The sequence below is a fragment of the Stylophora pistillata genome, chromosome 13 (assembly GCF_964205215.1).
Source record: "Stylophora pistillata chromosome 13, jaStyPist1.2, whole genome shotgun sequence".
NCBI lineage: Eukaryota > Metazoa > Cnidaria > Anthozoa > Scleractinia > Pocilloporidae > Stylophora > Stylophora pistillata.
This window is the reverse complement of record NC_142531.1, coordinates 1,521,608-1,539,938: the sequence shown is the minus strand read 5'-3', so window position 1 is coordinate 1,539,938 and position 18,331 is coordinate 1,521,608. Positions and strand designations below refer to the sequence as shown.

The window sequence follows — 18,331 nt, the reverse complement described above, 5'->3', positions numbered from 1 at the left end:
AGTTCCACGGGGGTCTTGAAGCCAGTTTATCACCAAGCGGCACACCATTTTAGTCATTTCTGGTAAAACTTTATTTTACGTTCTCTCTAATAGTCTGTATTCATTTCATTTAATGATTACGCACTTATTTGACTGCGGTAGTTGTACTTCTGTTTAGCCATATTGCCACAAAATTGGAAATTACAAAAAGTACGCTGTAATGTTATTTTTTTCCCTGTGCTTTGTTTTGTTGTTTCTTGAAAATGCAAGCCTCGGGCAAACTAAGGATCCTTATTTCCTAATCCCTCATGCTAAATTTGACGAACCCATAGCGAAGAGATGTATTTTCATAACTTGTTGAATAAATATTTTAAAGGAACTAAGAGCCTTCATGGGCTCTCTGAAAACGTCATTCACACTCTCTTTTCGACACTAAGAGAGCCGTCTGAAAAATTCAAAACTAAGACCCTAAAATTATCCTGTTTTCGTTACTTATAAGGTGTTGTGCCCCTGTTAAAATATATCATATGGGCTTTACTACCTTAACCGTTGAGAATTATCTAAGTGGCCTGGGCCTAAACGTTCAGTTTCATATGTTCAAATTAACCTTTGTGAAAAAAAAAATTAAGAAAAATGAAGGGGGTAAGGCACCATTATCAATTAAACATTGCCCACCAAGCAGTGGTAGATCCAGAGAGAGGGAACGGGAGGGGGGGGGGTACAACCTGTTTGACACCAAAATACCTCCAACCACAGGATTGTAGGTTACTACTCTGCTTGCTTTTTTTCCTCAATGAAAATAAGCATTGGTGTGAAATTAGTGCGAAACCCACTTCACTAAGTTCAAGGGAAGTATCAAACTTTGGACTCCCCTCCCTCCCTCCCTCCCTTCCCCTCCAAAGCAATTCTATATCTGCCCCCACTTAGGAAGGAGAATCATATTGATCCATTTTAATTGAACTCGTGGAGTTAACGAGGCTGAAGCTGGATCTAGAGATAAGCTCAAGCTGCCTTGTTGTAAAATATTAATTTGTCCATAATCAAAATATCCTAGTGCATTTTCCTCTTTATTTCCTTTCCTCAGAAAAAAGCGAATATTCACTCTGCAAAATAGAGCAAGTGAAAGACATTAACCACAATTCACAATCTCTAGTAGAAAGCAAAGTAATCTTTGCAAGATCGAACACATTGTCAACATCATAAACCTTTCTCTGATGGGCTGTGCTACAATGTGATTGGTTAAGCTGTTGGCACCCTCTGAACCAATCAGATAAAAAACTAATCTAAGAGGAGGGCTTGAGGGTTTATTAGAAACCGAAAAACTGTAGAAGAAATTGATCCAAAACCACTAAACAGAAAAAAAAAATTGATCAAAACCGAAAATCGCATGCAAAATGGTCAAAACTGATGAATGCTTCAGGCATTTTAATAAGAGAGATTTTCTTATTTACCTCTCCATCCTCATCCGGATCATTCACAACTTGGTACTTTTTCGACCTGTAGTATGACTTCGATTTCACAAAGTACAGAATAACAATGTCACACAACACTGTCGCCTAAAAACAAAGGAACAGTGATTAAGCAAAATGGGTTATTACAGGATACAGTCACAATACACCATCCGTTAGCAACATTTATCATTTATATATCACATCATGAAGTGTCCTCGTCAATAAACCTCCATTATTGATTATTTCAGCTACGGGTGTAAGAAAACCCAGTCACTATGAAATCATATGAACTACTACAAAGAAATCGCAGTCACAAAGATCCCATAGAGATATCTGTTTATCATCCAGATCTTATTCATAACTCCTCCCTGCTTCAAACTGTGCGGCTATTTTAAGTCAATGGAAACAATAATAATGATAATAAAAAAATTTTGAACTTCTGACAACCACAGAGTTACCCAAGCCTGTCAACTTACAATTCCCAGAAGGGCAAGACCAGAACCCAAATTCAGAAACAAAGGGACAACGCTGAACTGACCACCCTGGAAGAAACAAAAGTCATTTTGATTTTCTAAGTACTTACTCAAATCAGAACACAAGAAAGTTATTATTAACAAATAGTTATTATTGACAAATGGTAAACACCACAGCGTGCACTATTGAGTTATGGATGCTCGCGGAAGGTTGCTAAGCACGAAAGAAGCGTAAGAGTCGCTCGAGGCGATACCATTTGTTTTATAACATAACATTGATAGGTTATAGTAAAATAATTCCCTTTTATTTAACAAACCTTACGTGGCCAGAAAAAACAAGTGCGCGAAAACTAGTCTTTACATTTGCTCATGTCAGCAGCACACACCCATGGGCAAATGGTAGACACTGAATTGACCAATCAGAGTGCGCACTTTACTTTGGTTATATTATAATTGCAGTCATATCACAATCACTGAATAATACAAAAAAACAGCTAGTTTCAAGTGGAGGGAAACAAGTACCGTATTTACCCACATATAGGCCGCACTTTTTTGACGAAAAACCACCTTGAAAGTTTGCAGTGCGGCCTATACGCGGGTACAAGAGTTCAGAGCTCATTAATATGCAAACCTTCCTAACACAATTATCAACAAACTTCCTTAGTTATTCACAATTTTATTCAATGAATTGTACGAGCTTACGTTAAATTAGCCCATATCTTCCAAGAATTTTGCTTCTCTCGGCTGTAATAAGTTTATCCAGCTTGCGAACACGTTTCTTATTTGAAGACGTCCACTGTAATTTGCATGGAATAGCCATTCCTCCTCGAGGACCTTGTGAGTGAACCCTCTTTCCAGTCACCGTTATTAATAAAATAACAAGCAGTACGGCTGAATTCTGCCGGCAGGTGTCCCACGAGTTTATTTCCAGTTAGATCGGTCTCATAAATTGAGGGTTTCCGGGTGTTTCCATAAACACGATATCCTCGTATTTCGCTTTTCATTTCATAGTTGCAAGTAGTTCCACCCATTTTCTGGTTACTTTTGGCCCGTACAACAGCTGAATCCTTGAGTCACAAACAACGCGCAAGCGATATTCTCGGTAACATTTGCTCTATTCGCTTTGCATAGAAGGGGGGCTAATTTTTTTTCAATAAAACTGTTAGCAGCATTTGATTCCAGAAAGTCCACTGGTCCCAATGGTCTATCTCCTAGAATTCTCAAGATTTCTTCTTCAGCAATCACCAAATCTCTCACTACCCTCATTAACAGGATTATTACTAATGGCTGTTGGCCTTCTGTGTGGAAGCGCTCAAATGTTGTCCCTGTTTTTAAGAAGGATGACAGAAGTGATAAGGCCAACTATCGACCAATATCTTTATTGCCTGCAATACCAAAGATCGCCGAACGTGTCGTCTACGACCAGTTGTATGAGTGGATTTAAGTCAAGCTTTGTGACTCGCTTTCTGGATTTCTAAACGGTCATTCCTGCAGCACAGCACTTGTTAAAACGACTGAGAATTGGCGCCCTTCCCTTGATCAAAAACAATGTGTGGCTGCTATTATCATCGATCTCAGCAGAGCCTTTGATGCTATGTGCCATAGATTACTTACTGCCGAGTTGCGTGCGTATAGCCTGGGTTACAACTCTGTTAAACTTATGAACTCTTATCTAGACTGTCGTCTCCAAAGAGTAAAGCTAAATGGAAACTTTTCCAACCGGCGAACTGTTAAAAGCGGGGTCCTGCAAGGGAGCCTGTTGGGCCCTCTTTTTTTCAACATCTTTATTAATGACATGAACTCAGTTTTTCTGTGATAACTCATCCCTCAAACTATATGCTGACGATATTACCTTGTACGTTAGCAACTCATCTCCCAACCTCCTGGAAATTAAGATCAAGAAAGATCTCGTCTCAATTTCACACTGTCTTACGCTAAGCTACCTGACAGCTAATTCTACGAAAACTAAGGCTATTATCCTTGGTAACTGTGACACCTTTCCTACTTTTATGCTCCAGAACGAAGCCATTGGACAGAAAGAATGCTTGGAACTACTTGGCGTCACTATTGACAGTACCTTGTCGATGAATCTTCATATCAAGAACACTCTTAACAAAGTGTATGCTAAACTTTCAGCTATCCAACAAATAAAGAATGTGATCTCCATTGAAACCGCGGCAAAGCTTTACAAGGCCTTCATCTTACCGCATTTTGAATATTGCAGCCCGTTATTACTTGGAATTACTAATGGACTTCGCGATAAGCTTGAGAAAGCCAATAGTTTTGGTCTCAGATCTATCTTCAAACTACCCCACGATAGTGCATGTAAAGATGCCTTAAAAACAGCCAACCTTCAGACTCTTGAACACCGACGCTTATGCCACTCCTTGTCTCTGGCTTATCAAGCCTTAGTTTCTGAGCGAGGTCCTAAGTACATAAGAGACCACTTTCAAGTCCTTCTAAGCCACTATAATTTAAGAGGGGGCAACCTCAGACTAGCCCAGCCAATATCGAACAGTAAATGGACTCACAAATCATTTACCTATCTGGTTACTCGTATGTGGAACAATCTCCCTACTAAACTCAGGCAACTTGACTCCATAAACAAATTTAAAAAAGCTATCACGAAAACCAATCTTACTAGTGGCACATTGTGCAAATGTAACATATGTGAACAATAAAGTTAGCTCTACCGTTCTTTATATATCTTAGTTTATTTTATTACCTAACTATCCTAGTTTATTTCATTACCTAATTATTCTACCGACCTTTTTTTTATTTTTTTTGTTTTTTTGTTTTTTTACATTGGTATTTATTTCTCGCATTTTTACCACTATGCTGTTATACATCACCAGTTCGTCATGTTAAGCATTTATTTTTAGTATATTTATCACAAGTAATAATACTTTACGAGTCACTGGAAACCATGTTACCATATTATGTATTCTTTTTTAGGAAGTATATTATCTGAAGTAATTTATATTAATATATAGTATCTGTATGCTTTTGGTTAACTGTAGACGTAGAATTTTATATATTCAAATGTATTTAGTACGAGTCGCTGGTTCATTGTATATCTCGAATTGAAATAAATTTATCTATCTATCTATCTATCAATATAACTAGCCCAGTACGTAACCATGGTGACCCGCATGTTGCACGCTGTCAAAGAATGAAAACAGGCAAATCAATCTCATTTTCTAAGAAATCATGAAGCCGAAAGGATCAACGAGAGTATCATATTCATCACGTTTTAAACTCGGTGTCATTACTTGCGCTTTAGAGAAGGGAAACCGAAAAGCTGCACGCCAATATGGAGTCGACGAGAAGAACGTACGAAGATGGAGGCATGTAAATATTTTCTGTGAACGTTTCCACTCAAGAAGACGGTTTTCTTTATTAGACATGTTGTTTTGTTGTCGAATGAGAAATGAAAAAAAGAAAGAGTTTTCTCAACTTTATGGCTTGATTGTGCTTTGTTACTGGAAAAATTTTTTTCCCTGAGATCAGGTCAATAGTTCATAGTGCGGCCTATACGTGGGTGTGGCCTATACGCGGGTAAATACGGTATGTATGGATGCAAAGTGCAAAAACAAAAGGTTGGTATATTCATCACATACATGCGGTAACTTACCTGACCATAGACCAATACTACATAGCGGATACCGTATGCTTTGAACAAGGTCCTGTGTAGTTTTCCATCTTTCTCATAGTATCTAGCAAACCTGGTTTGGAAAGAATAGTTGATGTGTCGTTTGGGAGACAGACTTTTTGCCTGATGCCACTGAGTCCATTGCATATTACTAATTTCATAATAAGTGGCTGATAGCTCTTTTCTTTTTTACTAATAATTGAACCGTGGAGGAGTTTACCAAAGGGATTAAAGGGGTCCAGGAGAGCATCAGTTAACAGTGACTTAGCTCCATTGAAAGAAAACACGACATTGATAACAGAGAACTTGCCATGCCTGCCAAATTGTAGTAACAGAGTAGAGTAGGACCCCCTTCTAAATATTTATGTCCAGGAACCCGCCGTTCACCACAAATTATTTCAACTCATAATTTCAGGGAGGACAGTAGAATTGTTACTGTGACAAAATATTATCAATGATAGACACTGATCACAAACAATTTAATTGACACTTTTAATCGATCATATATCAAGTTTATTAAGTTTCAGTTCAGTTCTAACAGGTATTTGCTAAGCAGTTTTAAAGAGTTACCCAGAATGATCAATGATGTTAACGGGAAACCGGCGACAAAAGTAAGTCTCAATTAGTTTCGCTTGTACTATCGGTTTATTGTCCACGGTGTTGTAAATACCCGAATGTTTCATAATTACATTGCATAATTGTATGTTTCAGATCAAAGAATTCCTTCAAATAAAGTTGTTGATTATACGATTGATGGTTTCCCAGCGTTATTGTGTCAATTATCCAACGGTCCAAAAGTAATAAAAATCTTCTTGACATTACCTGAAGTTATATCCCGGTGCAATTGGTGCTTTAGCATCATCTAGTCTAGCAAAATAAAAAAGTAAATAATGACGCAACAGAGCCCTTGCGTGGTGCATGTACAATTATAAGCTTATGGTGTATGAATATACGTGTTGCAAGCCACAGCAGTTGTTGACACATCCACGGTGAGGACTTAAAGAGAGGACAAAAGGGTTACTCAACATGTCAACTGAAAAATATATTAATACATATATGTGATCTGATGAAACCAAATTTTATCAAATGTATGAAGCATCATCCAAAAGAATGTCTCGCCTACCGTCGAAAGGAATATTTTGGCTCACAAGAATAACTTAAAGAATCAAAGTTACAGTCCCAGTTGATAATAATGCCCATAACACCACCCTGAAAGAGGAGAGAAGAATTTAAACTACATTCAACTTCATGGCTAAAATTGGACACAAGTGTCAGAAATCAGACACTACTGTCAACAGTTGGTCGAAAGTGTCTATTCACATGTAATAAGGAAAAAACAGAAAAAAGCTTTCCTATTTTGGGCAGACATTAGTGTCCAAAACTGGACTCTTATGACCAAAACTGGACACAAGTGTCAAAATCAGACACTAGTATTGGAAATCAGCCACTAGTGTCCAAAGGCAGACAAAAGTGTCCAAAGGCAGACAAAAGTGTCTAAAATCAGACACTAGTGTCTAACTCAGACTCTAGTGTCCAAAACCAATTCTTAGTCCAAAACTGGACACAAGTGTGGAAAATCAGATGCTAGTATCTGAAATCAGACACTAGTATCTTAGGGCAGACAAAAGTGTCCAAAATCAGACACTAGTGCTTAAATTGAACACTAGAGTCTAAATTCAGACTCAGATGTCTAAAATCAGATAATGTCTAGTTTAAAACTAGACACAAGTGTCTAAAATCGGACAATCAGACGCCAGTGTTTAAAATTGGACACTTGTTTGCAAATTGAACACTAATGTAAAAAATCTGACACTAGTGTTTTAATTGGACATTGGTGTCTAAACTAGGATACTATAGTGTCTAAAATCAGACATTGGTGTCTAAAACTGGACACTAGTGTCTGAAATGCGAAACAAGAGAAAAAATTGGACACCAATGTCTAAAATCAGACACTAGTGTATAAACTCTAACAATAGTGCAAAAATTGAAAACTGAATAATGTCTAAAATTGAACACTTGTGTCTAAAATCAGACACTTATGTCTAAAATTAGAGACTGGAGTCTAAAATCAAATGCTTGTTCGTAAAATTGGACATAAGTATTTAAAATCAGACACTATTATCCAAAATCAGATACCAGTGTTCAAAATTGAACACTTGCATCTAAAATTAAACACTGCTATCTAAAATCAGACAGTAATGTCCAAAATTGGACACCGGAGTCTAAAATCAAATGCTCATTTGCAAAATTGGACACTACTGTTTAAAAGCAGACACTGTTGTCCAAAATCAGATGCCAGTGTATAAAATCCGACACTTATGTCTAAAGTTGGACAATAGTTTCCAAAATCAAACACAAGTGTCTTAAATTGGACACTGTGGTGATTTTTGTGTGCCTGGAACAACCTAAATACAGAGAATATATGCAGAGAGGAGAAGAGTGAGGTTACATACATGAGAAGCAGTCAAAGACAGGAAGGCTTGAGAAAGGAGATTAGAGCCCTTTATTTAGCTTATCAGTATGAAAATTATGATGATCCAGAATAAATTTACCTTATAAGCTAGATTCTTGTAGTCTTCTCCTGCTTGTTTCACAATGGTTCCTAGTTTGATGATGGGGCAATGAGGTTCCTTATCTGGATCATAAATGCACATCTTAAGATAGGATGAATTACGATCAGATGGGATGTTCCGCCTGTAGGATAAAAAGAACAGAACCAAAATATATACTGAGATTGATCCATTCAGAAACGTGTGACAAACATTTAACAAGGGTGAAGTGGATAAGCGAAATTGGTCACAAAATTCTTGTTAAAAAATGGCTCAACTGCACTTACTTTGACTGCTTAAACTTTGGAAACTGAACAGTATTTTTTATCAAAACTGTGAAGTTCTCTGTCTCCAAAAGTGGAACTCCATAACTATGAAGACAAAAAGTGAAAAAATACACAGCTTATAATGAAAGGGCAGAAAAGAAAAAAATCACCTAAAGACTAAACATTTTTCAGTGCCCTCAATCTTAGGCCCACTATATCTTACACAAAATAAGATCTTCATCTGAAAGAAACCTCAAGTAGTTTCACGGCCAGTTGGTGGTGCCAAGTTGTTCTCTTAGGTGACTATAGAAGCATGTCCAATTGATGAGAGAAATGCATCTCTCCCAAAAACACAACAAAATGATCCAACTAGGCTGGCTTGACCGTGACATTTTGGATAGTAACCAGAGTTGTTAGGAATTCCTTCTTAATAACAATAACACTACAATGTTCAGGCAGAAATATGACAAGAAAAAAGAAAAATATCAAACTGGGGGTATGTTCATCACTTGATTTTATCAAAAGCGGTTAATTCAAACAAAATATATGGCAGATAGTATGAACAGTTGATATTGAGATCTTGGGAGTAAATGGGTTCATGTCTAAAATAGCCATCTTCACAGAGTGCTTTCAATTGGGTGTTGCAAAACCAAAACCAAAGAACAGCCAATCAGAATGAAGGACAACATTATAGGGACAAGCCAATAAGAACTCTGAGCAAAAACAAAACAAATCGTCAACATTTTTTGAAAACGATAGTGACCATGGTACTAATGATTTTATTATTGGATTTGATTGATAATCAGAGAATGACACAGATTTTCAGGACCAATCATAGACCATAGGTTAGGTGAAACCAACACAATCCTGGATGACTTTTGACAATGAATCAAAAAATGCTCCAATGAAGGTAAAGGTAAAGAATCCCATCCTATCAACACATTGGCTAACGTGTCTGCCAATGCATCAGTCAACAGTCGACCCACAGTCAGTTGACTGTTGGCTGATTGTTGGCCAACAAGGTGGCCACCGTTTATCTTTATAACATACCAGATGCATTGGTGGTGTATTGGCAGTGTGCTGGTGGCGTGTCTATATGTGAATCGGCTGGTGTGTTGGCCGACGCATTGGCTGACACGTTGGTGTGATCAGATTCTTTACTTCTACCCCAATGAAACTCTCTGGGGATGATCTGTGCCATCTGCATTCTTAAGCCATTTTCTAACAACTTAGGTTTCTTAATTAAGATGGACATCTTCTAGTGTAGACACTTATAGTTCCATTCAGAAAGAGCTGAGGTACTTAATTGTTATACAAAATATGTTAATCATATGACTGACACAGTGGCTTACCTGAGGTTGAAATGGGGCATGGGTATTTCATCTATTTCCACGGGACACCAGGCATAGATCTCACACACTTTCATGTGGGTCTTATTACCTCTGTCTGCCTTTACACATCTCCCAGTCTTGATCCCTGACAAGTGAACAATAGAAAATGAAAGATTATTTGAGCTTCTGATGCATCGAGTGTCAGCATGGTAACTTTGAGGGTAATGTGACTTTCATCCTAAGTTTTATAATAATAATTACATTTATATAGTGCAGACCTCTATATGGATATATTCAGTTGTACTTCACAATACTGTCAATGAAAGTAAAATTATATTAAAAGCAACTAAAAACATAAGTATTAAATACTACAAACCCATATACAATCAAATGCAGCAATAGCCTAGTCATTAACTATAGTTAAAAGATAAGATATGAATACAAATCTATTTGAAGGCTAACTCAAAAAATTAGGTTTCAACAGTAGTCTTGAAAGTGTCCAGTGGTTTTATGTTGTGAATTGTTGAAGGTAATGCATTCCAAATGATAAGGTGCAGCTGACTGGAATGCATGATCACCAAGGGTTGGATGGGTCTTAGTACTAGGTAACTCGAGTTACAAAGACTTGTTTGACCTGACAGAACACTTGGTTTGCTTTTTGATACTGATTAACTCAATTAAATAATTAGGAGCTAGACCATGTCAAAAGTAGAATCTTTAACTTTATACAGTAACTAATTGGGAGCCAGTGAAGGTGAAAAAGTAATGGTGTAACATGACAGAATCTTGGTGCTCCCATGACCAACCCAGCTGCAGTATTCTGTATCTGTTGGAGTTTCGTGATATGGGAATTCAGGAGGCCATATAATAGGCCTTTATGCATATGGCAGTAAACAGCTGCTGAACGTTCTAGGAACATTCTCAGCACAAGCGAGAGTAGAGGGAAAAGAGGCCGAAGCTGAATTTGTTGTTATTAATGGTGAAGGGGCGGCACTGCTTGGAAGAGAAACTGCCATAAAGCTTGGAGTGTTGAAATTAGGAACCCAGATCTGCACCGTGACTTGTAGCGAGACAATTATGTCTGATTACAAGGAGATCTTTGAGGGTGTGGGAAAGTTGAAAGATTTCCAAGTTAAGTTGTATGTGAATCCAGATGTACCCCCAGTGGCACAACCAGTCAGGTGCACCCCATTTAGTCTTCGAGACAAGGTTAAGGAGAAGATTGAAGAATTAATAGCCATGGACATAATTGAACCAGTAGAGGGCCCAACCCCGTGGGTTAGTCCAGTTGTAGTAGTCCCAAAGCAGAATGACGAAATACGCCTTTGTGTAGACATGCGCAGAGCTAACGAAGCAATTATCAGAGAACGTTATACCATACCCACAGTGGACGAAGTGCTCCAAAGCCTCAACCAGAGCACAATGTTCAGTAAACTGGATTTAAAATGGGGCTACCACCAGTTAGAACTCCGTCCAGATTCCAGAAGCATCACAACGTTCACTACACATTGTGGTCTTTACCAATACAAGTGCCTCATGTTTGGGATAAGTTCAGCTCCAGAAGTATACCAGCACGTCATCCAACAATCATTACAAGGCTGCGAAGGTGTTGCCAACATCTCAGATGATATCATCATTCATGGGAAGAACACTGAGGAACATGACAGAAGATTGCAGCGAGTTTTGGAAAGGCTGAAAGAGAAGAACCTCACACTGAATGCAGAAAAGTGTAAGTTTCATATGACCCGGATGGTCCTCATGGGACTGGTGCTAAGCAACAATGGTATTGGTCCTGCTGAAGACAAGGTAAAGGCGATCGTTGATGCAAGAGAACCGCAAAGCGCATCAGAAGTCAGAAGCTTTCTGGGACTGGCAAATTACAATGCCCGTTTCATTCCGGACTTCGCTACAGCTGCGGGGCCATTGCAAAAGTTGACCAAAAAGGGTGTTCGTTTCGAATTTGGAGAAGAGCAGAAGAATGCATTCAATAAACTTAAGAGGAGACTATCAAGTGCAGACAATCTTGGCTATTTTGATAAAGATGCCAAGACACTAATCATAGCAGATGGAAGCCCGGTGGGCCTTGGTGCGATCCCCATCCAAGAGCAGCAAGGCAGGAAAAGAGTCATTAGCTATGCAAGTAAGAGTTTAAGCACGGTGGAAAGGCATTATTCGCAAACAGAAAAAGAAGCCTTAGCTGTCGTATGGGCGTGTGAACGATTCCACGTGTACTTGTACGGCATTGAATTCACACTGTATACTGATCATAAGCCACTAGAAACAATCTACTCGAGCAGGTCCAAACCATGTGCACGAATCGAAAGATGGATCCTGCGATTACAGCCATATAAATTCCAAGTCAAATACCTACCTGGCGAGCAGAATATTGCTGACCCATTGTCACGCTTGTTACATGCGAATGGACAAGCAGAACCATCACCAGCGCACAAGGTGTTGGATGAATTTGTCAGGTTCGTCGCAGATCCCGCCACTCCTCAAGCGATGACAACACGTGAAATTGAAGAAGCCTCATCAGAAGAAAGAGAGTTTGTGGAACTGCATCAATACATTAAAGATGGAAACTGGAAAGGTGACCAGCATAAGCAGTACGTACCAGTGTGTAGCAAACTGTGTGTTACTGGCAAGCTGATCCTTCGTGATACTAGGATTGTCATACCGAGCAAGCTGAAACCTTGAGTATTGAACCTTGCCCATGAAGGACACCCAGGAATTGTCAGTATGAAGCAGAGGTTGCGATCAAAAGTCTGGTAGCCTGGAATCGACAGGGAAGCCGAGAAGTTTTGCAAAACTTGTTATGGCTGTCAGCTTGTAAGCAGCCCAGCAAACCCAGAGCCAATCAAGTCAACACCATTACCAAGTGGCCCCTGGCAAGATTTGGCCATTGACCTGTTAGGCCCATTACCCTCAGGAGAATCTGTCTTAGTCATCATTGATTACTTCAGCAGATACTATGAAATAGAAGTCATGCGTTCCACAACGTCAGAAAAAGTCATAGAGTGTTTGGAGAAAATCTTCACCATGCATGGACTACTTCAGTCACTCAGAGGTGACAACGGTCCACAATTCAGATCTGAAGTATTTGAACAGTATCTAGAGGATAATGGTATAGAACACAGGAAGACAATGCCACTATGGCCACAAGCGAATGGCGAAGTGGAAAGACAAAACAGGTCCCTCCTCAAGAGGATGAAAATAGCTCAAGCTGAGGGGAAAGAATGGAAGACAGAAGTGTGCAAGTACTTGGTAGCATATAGGTCAACCCCTCACACTACCATAAGTGTGAGCCCAGTGGAACTCTTGTTTGGCAGAGAGATGCGTACTACATTCCCCGAACTGAAAGAGGAGAGCACAGAGAGCGAGATGCGAGACAGAGATGGCAAAATGAAAGCCAAAACCAAATGGTATGCAGACAAGAAGAGGAATGCCCACGAGTCTTACCTAGCTCCAGGTGATCAAGTGTTAGTCAAACAAGAGCGTAAAAATAAATTATCAACATCATTTGCTCCTGAGCCTTATGATGTTATCACCAAGACTGGAAACAGTGTTGTTATTGAATAACCAGACGGCATTCAACTAATGCGAAACATAACCCATGTAAAGAAGTACGAGGAGACATCACAGAACCCGGGGGAAACAACTTCAACGCTTGATGTAACTGATCCTGTGGAACCGGAAGCAGAGCGAGAAAAACTGAGCAGCCCGGTTGTGACGAGACCGATTAGAGTCAGAAAACCGCTGGAAAGATTTAAAGACTTTGTTATGACTTGAGTGTCATTATCAAGGACTATGTTTTGACTTAAGTGCCATTATCAGAAACTTTGTCGTGAGTTAATATCATCATTGACTGTTCATAAGAGGAGGATGAATGATTTTGTGGCTAGCTGTTTTATGAGTTTCAATTGTACTAGGCTTTAAGCGACTCTCTGTGGTGTTGACAGCTTAGGATCGTAGTGGCTTTAAATGAAAAAGGAAGGGATAAAGTGTTTGTAAGATACACTTCGTGTGCCATACATGATTTAGGTAAGCAGGTAATGTGAGAGAGGATTGAATCATTAAAGTAGCATGGCAGATGTATAGATTAGATTTGTGTGTATCCATTTCCATCGACTTTAGAACGTGACAGTATTAGCTAGCATGAACTAATGATTCGGTGACTGGACAGCATAAATATTTCCTAATTCTACGTATATTAGAAAGATAACAGAAAGTGGATGAGCAAGTTCTGTTAATATATTACTTAGCATACTCATTTTCAAGTCAACCCAGGTTCTTAAGTTTTGAACTTCACGTGATGGAACAATTTGGGAGTCGCCAACTGATAAGATACTGAACTCCTAATTAATAAGGTAGATAAGGTAAAAACACAAGTAAATAATCACTCTATTTACATTTCCATTCCTCTGTAAGTAAGTTAATTAACTATAATTTTTAGTAGTGGTCATATTAGAATGTTGAAAGTGCATCTAACACAATGTAACCAAGTATTGTGAGCACCTTTTTCTTTCAAAGAAGGGGGCAACTTTGTCAGAAAATTTAATAGAAAAGACACTTTGATCAAAGTCATGCCATTGAGAAAATAGTTAAAGTAAAGTTTCCCTCATGATGAACCTACTATGAAAGCTTCAAGCTGCACTGATAAAATAACAAAACTCTTTAAATTTTTAAATCCTTCCTGGATTTGTCAATTAACAAAAGTAGCCACTCTGACTTATAACCAGAAGTGGGCATGTTGGACTGCTACTTGTTATATAACTGGACGTAGCAGTCCAACATTTATTTAGTAACTTAGAGCACTTAAGCATAAAAGTATACAACAGGAGACCTTTAATTGTAGTGTTTAAAGTTCATTATGCCATCTGTCACATTAATTTTATTTGGGTTAATTGCCAGTAAAAGTAAAACAATTATTCTTACCACCTTTTGCACAAAAGAGGGGGGAATTAAGAAAAAGGAATCAATTCATTGTAACTTGGCAATATCTGCAATCTCAGTTTCCTCCTTTTCAGGTGGTAAGCAGTAAACATTTTCTTCTTAAAGTATGTCTTATTACGGCCTAACATCATTTGAAATTCTTGAAAAATCAACAGTTGGATAAAAGGATTGTTCTACCAGCTTAAAATAAAAAGAAAAAAAATAGAAAAAAAAAAGGGAACACAGCAATCTGAGATAATATAGCAACAACTCACCATGTCCATAGTGGATGGGTTCCATAGCTTCACAGTCACTGTCATTATCACATTTCACATCCATAAGGTCAGGATCTTCTGGACAAGCACCTTGTGATTGATCTGGAGTGATGATCATGTTTGTCATCACAAAGAAAGCACCATTTTCCTGTAAAAGTTAAAAGTGTTCTTGGTTTAAAATCTTCCAAACTAGCTTGCTTTTTATTTTCCTTTGTTTCAGCTTGTTGTGATGAAGGAAATTTAGCTGTTAGGCTATAGCATTTCTTATTCTCTGAGGATATCATGTATCCCAACCATCTAATATTTTAAGTTTTAAAAACTTTTCAGCCACATTTTTTGGGCTGGCTGAGTTAAGCTTCTAAGATCACCAAATAAAGTACGCTTATCGTAGTGCTGATATAAATTTAATGAAAAGATCAAACTAATTCTAGTGAGATGTCAGCCAAAAAAATTGGATAAAGGCTGATAATTTCGAAAGAAACTGTTTGGGGCTGCGTCGGTGGGAGTAACGAAATAATTTGGATATATCAACAAAGTTGAAATGGTAAATTGGCCACCGTAATGATTACAAAAGCTGACGTTTCGAGCGTTAGCCCTTCGTCGGAGCGAATGACGAAGGGCTAACGCTCGAAACGTCAGCTTTTGTAATCATTACGGTGGCCAATTTACCATTTCAACTTTGTTGATATATCCAAAAAAATTGGAATTTCAATTTCATTGTTTTCCTATAAATTTGAGTTAAAAGCTGACAAAATATGTTGTACATAACAAAATAGTTTCGGTAAAAAAAAAAAAAAAAAAGAAAAAAAGAAATTAGAAAAACACGGAAGACAAAAAATCCCAACTGAATTGTACCTCAGGTGGAACAATGTAATCTGGTGAATCCCACACATGAATTCCATCGTATAATGGAAAACTTTCATTCACCACAGGTGTCAAGTTTGTTGACCATACTCCCTTAACTTTTGTTGTTATAGAACTGTAGGGTTTCTGTGTGTCTTGGTAGCCTTTCTTGTATATCATAACGTAGCTGAAACATTGAAAGCACATCTTTTTAAAAAGTAATAGACAAAAACAATTTTAAGCCAAATTTAATAAAAATAAAACAACCCCAGAACTTTTATCCCTCGTTTTTATTTACATAATTTTTCTTACTAATTTGTAAATCTTTTCCATCCTTTCAACCTGATGATTCATATCTTTTAATTATTTGCTGTATACCAGGATTCATTTGCTGTTTTATTTGAGAGGACCCTCCTGAAAACCACATGGTATTTCAGGACCTTCTTGTAAAATAATAATTCATTATTATCATTATCATCGATCGTCAACCTTCTTCTTCTTCTTCTTCTTCTCCTTATTGTATCATTATCATTATTATTATCATTATTACCAAAACAGAATGGACACACGGCAACATGGAATCTGTTTGTTAAAGAGACTCCATTTTGATTAATAATGCAACTGCATAAAAAGTCAGTTGGTCCGGACTTAAATTGTGCAACAGCTGCAGTTTTTCTCGCAACTGCATGGTCAGTTTCACCCATCAGTTTCCAGTTTTCCTCTCACATACAAACCAGAATTTACGTGAAAGGTTCAAAATGATAATCATTTTAAAACATGAATATTATGTACAATAAATGATATCCAAGAGTAAATAAGTGCCATACTGTATCACTTGAAAAACGATTGAACTTCAAAACGGCTTTACTTCAAGTCACTTACATGATGACGTAGCAGATTATACTGAGTTGAATAAGTCTGTTGATGATTCCGATTGTCTTACTTTGAATGTGAACCACTTTAGATGTGTCGTATTCGAAGAGAACTGAGGTAAGACTCTTGCAACACCCAGCCATTTTGAAACCGGAACAAAATGTGCACCTTGGGCTTAGAGGCCTGGTTACTCAGTAGTATAGGTCACGCAACAGAATTACGCAACCGCCCGAGACAACGTTGACATTTCCAAAAACTCAATGCAGATGCGTTATTGACCCAGTGTAAGGTCAAGATGGCTGGATAATGGCCGACTTCTTTTTTTACATTGTTTTGGACCGAGACGAAGGTTGGATATTGGCCGAGTTCTTTTTTTGCATTTTTATGGACCGAAGTCGAGGTCATGATTGGCTCTTAGTCATGATCTATTTTAGGACACGGACGCATTGATGATGCCACCATTAAAAACATGTTGTCGTGGGTCTGCACAATGATATATCAGAGATCAAAATGTGGCTGTGCCTCGTATACCACCTTTTTGTTCTCACCACATTTTGACGGCATCCGGGATCAGTTATTGAACAAACGCATGGCCGCATAGAATCACTGTGAAAGAGATGTTAGGGTTAGGAGTCCATGTATGACCCCATAAAATGTCCTGAGCTCGATATATACCTTTCAATGTATTCCAATGTATTCCAATGTATTCCCATGTATTCCCATGTATTCCTACGTATTCCCATGTATTCCTACGTATTCCCATGTATTATTCCCATGTATTTCCATGTATTCCAATGTATTCTTATGTATTCCTGCGTATTCCTACGTATTCCCATGTATTCCCATGTATTCCCATGTATTCCCATGTATTCTCATGTATTCCAATGTATTCCCACGTATTCTTACGTATTCCCATGTATTCCCATGTATTCCCATGTATTCTCATGTATTCCAATGTATTCCCACGTATTCTTACGTATTCCCATGTATTCCAATGTATCCCATGTATTCCCACGTATTCCCATGTATTCCCATGTATTCCAATGTATTCTTATGTATTCCTACGTATTCCTACGTATTCCCATGTATTCCCATGTATTCCCACGAATTCCCATGTATTCCCATGTATTCCCATGTATTCCCATGTATTCTCATGTATTCTAATGTATTCCCACGTATTCCTACGTATTCCCATGTATTCCAATGTATTCCCATGTATTCCCATGTATTCCCATGTATTCCAATGTATTCTTATGTATTCATACGTATTCCTACGTATTCCCATGTATTCCCATGTATTCCCACGTATTCCCATGTAGTCCCATGTATTCCCATGTATTCCCACGTATTCCCACGTATTCCCATGTATTCCCATGTATTCCCATGTATTCCCATGTATTCCAATGTATTCTTATGTATTCCTACGTATTCCTACGTATTCCCATGTATTCCCATGTATTCCCACGTATTCCCATGTAGTCCCATGTATTCCCATGTATTCCCAAGTATTCCCACGTATTCCCATGTATTCCCATGTATTCCCATGTATTCCCATGTATTCTCATGTATTCCAATGTATTCCCACGTATTCCTACGTATTCCCATGTATTCCAATGTATTCCCATGTATTCCCAGGTATTCCCATGTATTCCCATGTATTCTCATGTATTCCAATGTATTCCCACGTATTCCTACGTATTCCCATAT

At 38.2% G+C, this 18,331-nt stretch overlaps 1 protein-coding gene across 3 annotated transcripts; it reads right to left on the bottom strand.

Annotated features, from left to right (window-relative positions):
* Nucleotides 1–47: 47 nt before the first annotated feature.
* On the bottom strand, nt 48–17,166 carry LOC111344838 (P2X purinoceptor 4). Of its 3 annotated transcripts, none has more exons than XM_022952106.2 (12): nt 16,634–16,990; nt 15,764–15,938; nt 14,909–15,056; nt 9,723–9,846; nt 8,392–8,475; nt 8,108–8,249; nt 6,679–6,764; nt 6,378–6,422; nt 5,538–5,628; nt 1,907–1,972; nt 1,431–1,535; nt 48–1,082 (listed from the first exon to the last, which is right to left on the bottom strand). In XM_022952106.2, the coding sequence occupies exons 1-12, from the start codon at nt 16,765–16,767 to the stop codon at nt 1,047–1,049; spliced, it is 1,236 nt and encodes a 411-aa protein (XP_022807841.2). In that variant the 5' UTR covers nt 16,768–16,990; the 3' UTR covers nt 48–1,046. The 3 variants fall into 3 exon arrangements, 2 of the variants coding, with proteins under 2 accessions (XP_022807841.2, XP_088599445.1); XR_015994692.1 differs by lacking the exon at nt 48–1,082 and adding an exon at nt 2,606–3,228 and having other exon boundaries at nt 1,462–1,535; nt 16,634–17,165; XM_088743319.1 differs by lacking the exons at nt 48–1,082; nt 1,431–1,535; nt 1,907–1,972 and adding an exon at nt 3,267–5,065 and having other exon boundaries at nt 16,634–17,166.
* Between the last annotated feature and the right edge of the window lie 1,165 nt (nt 17,167–18,331).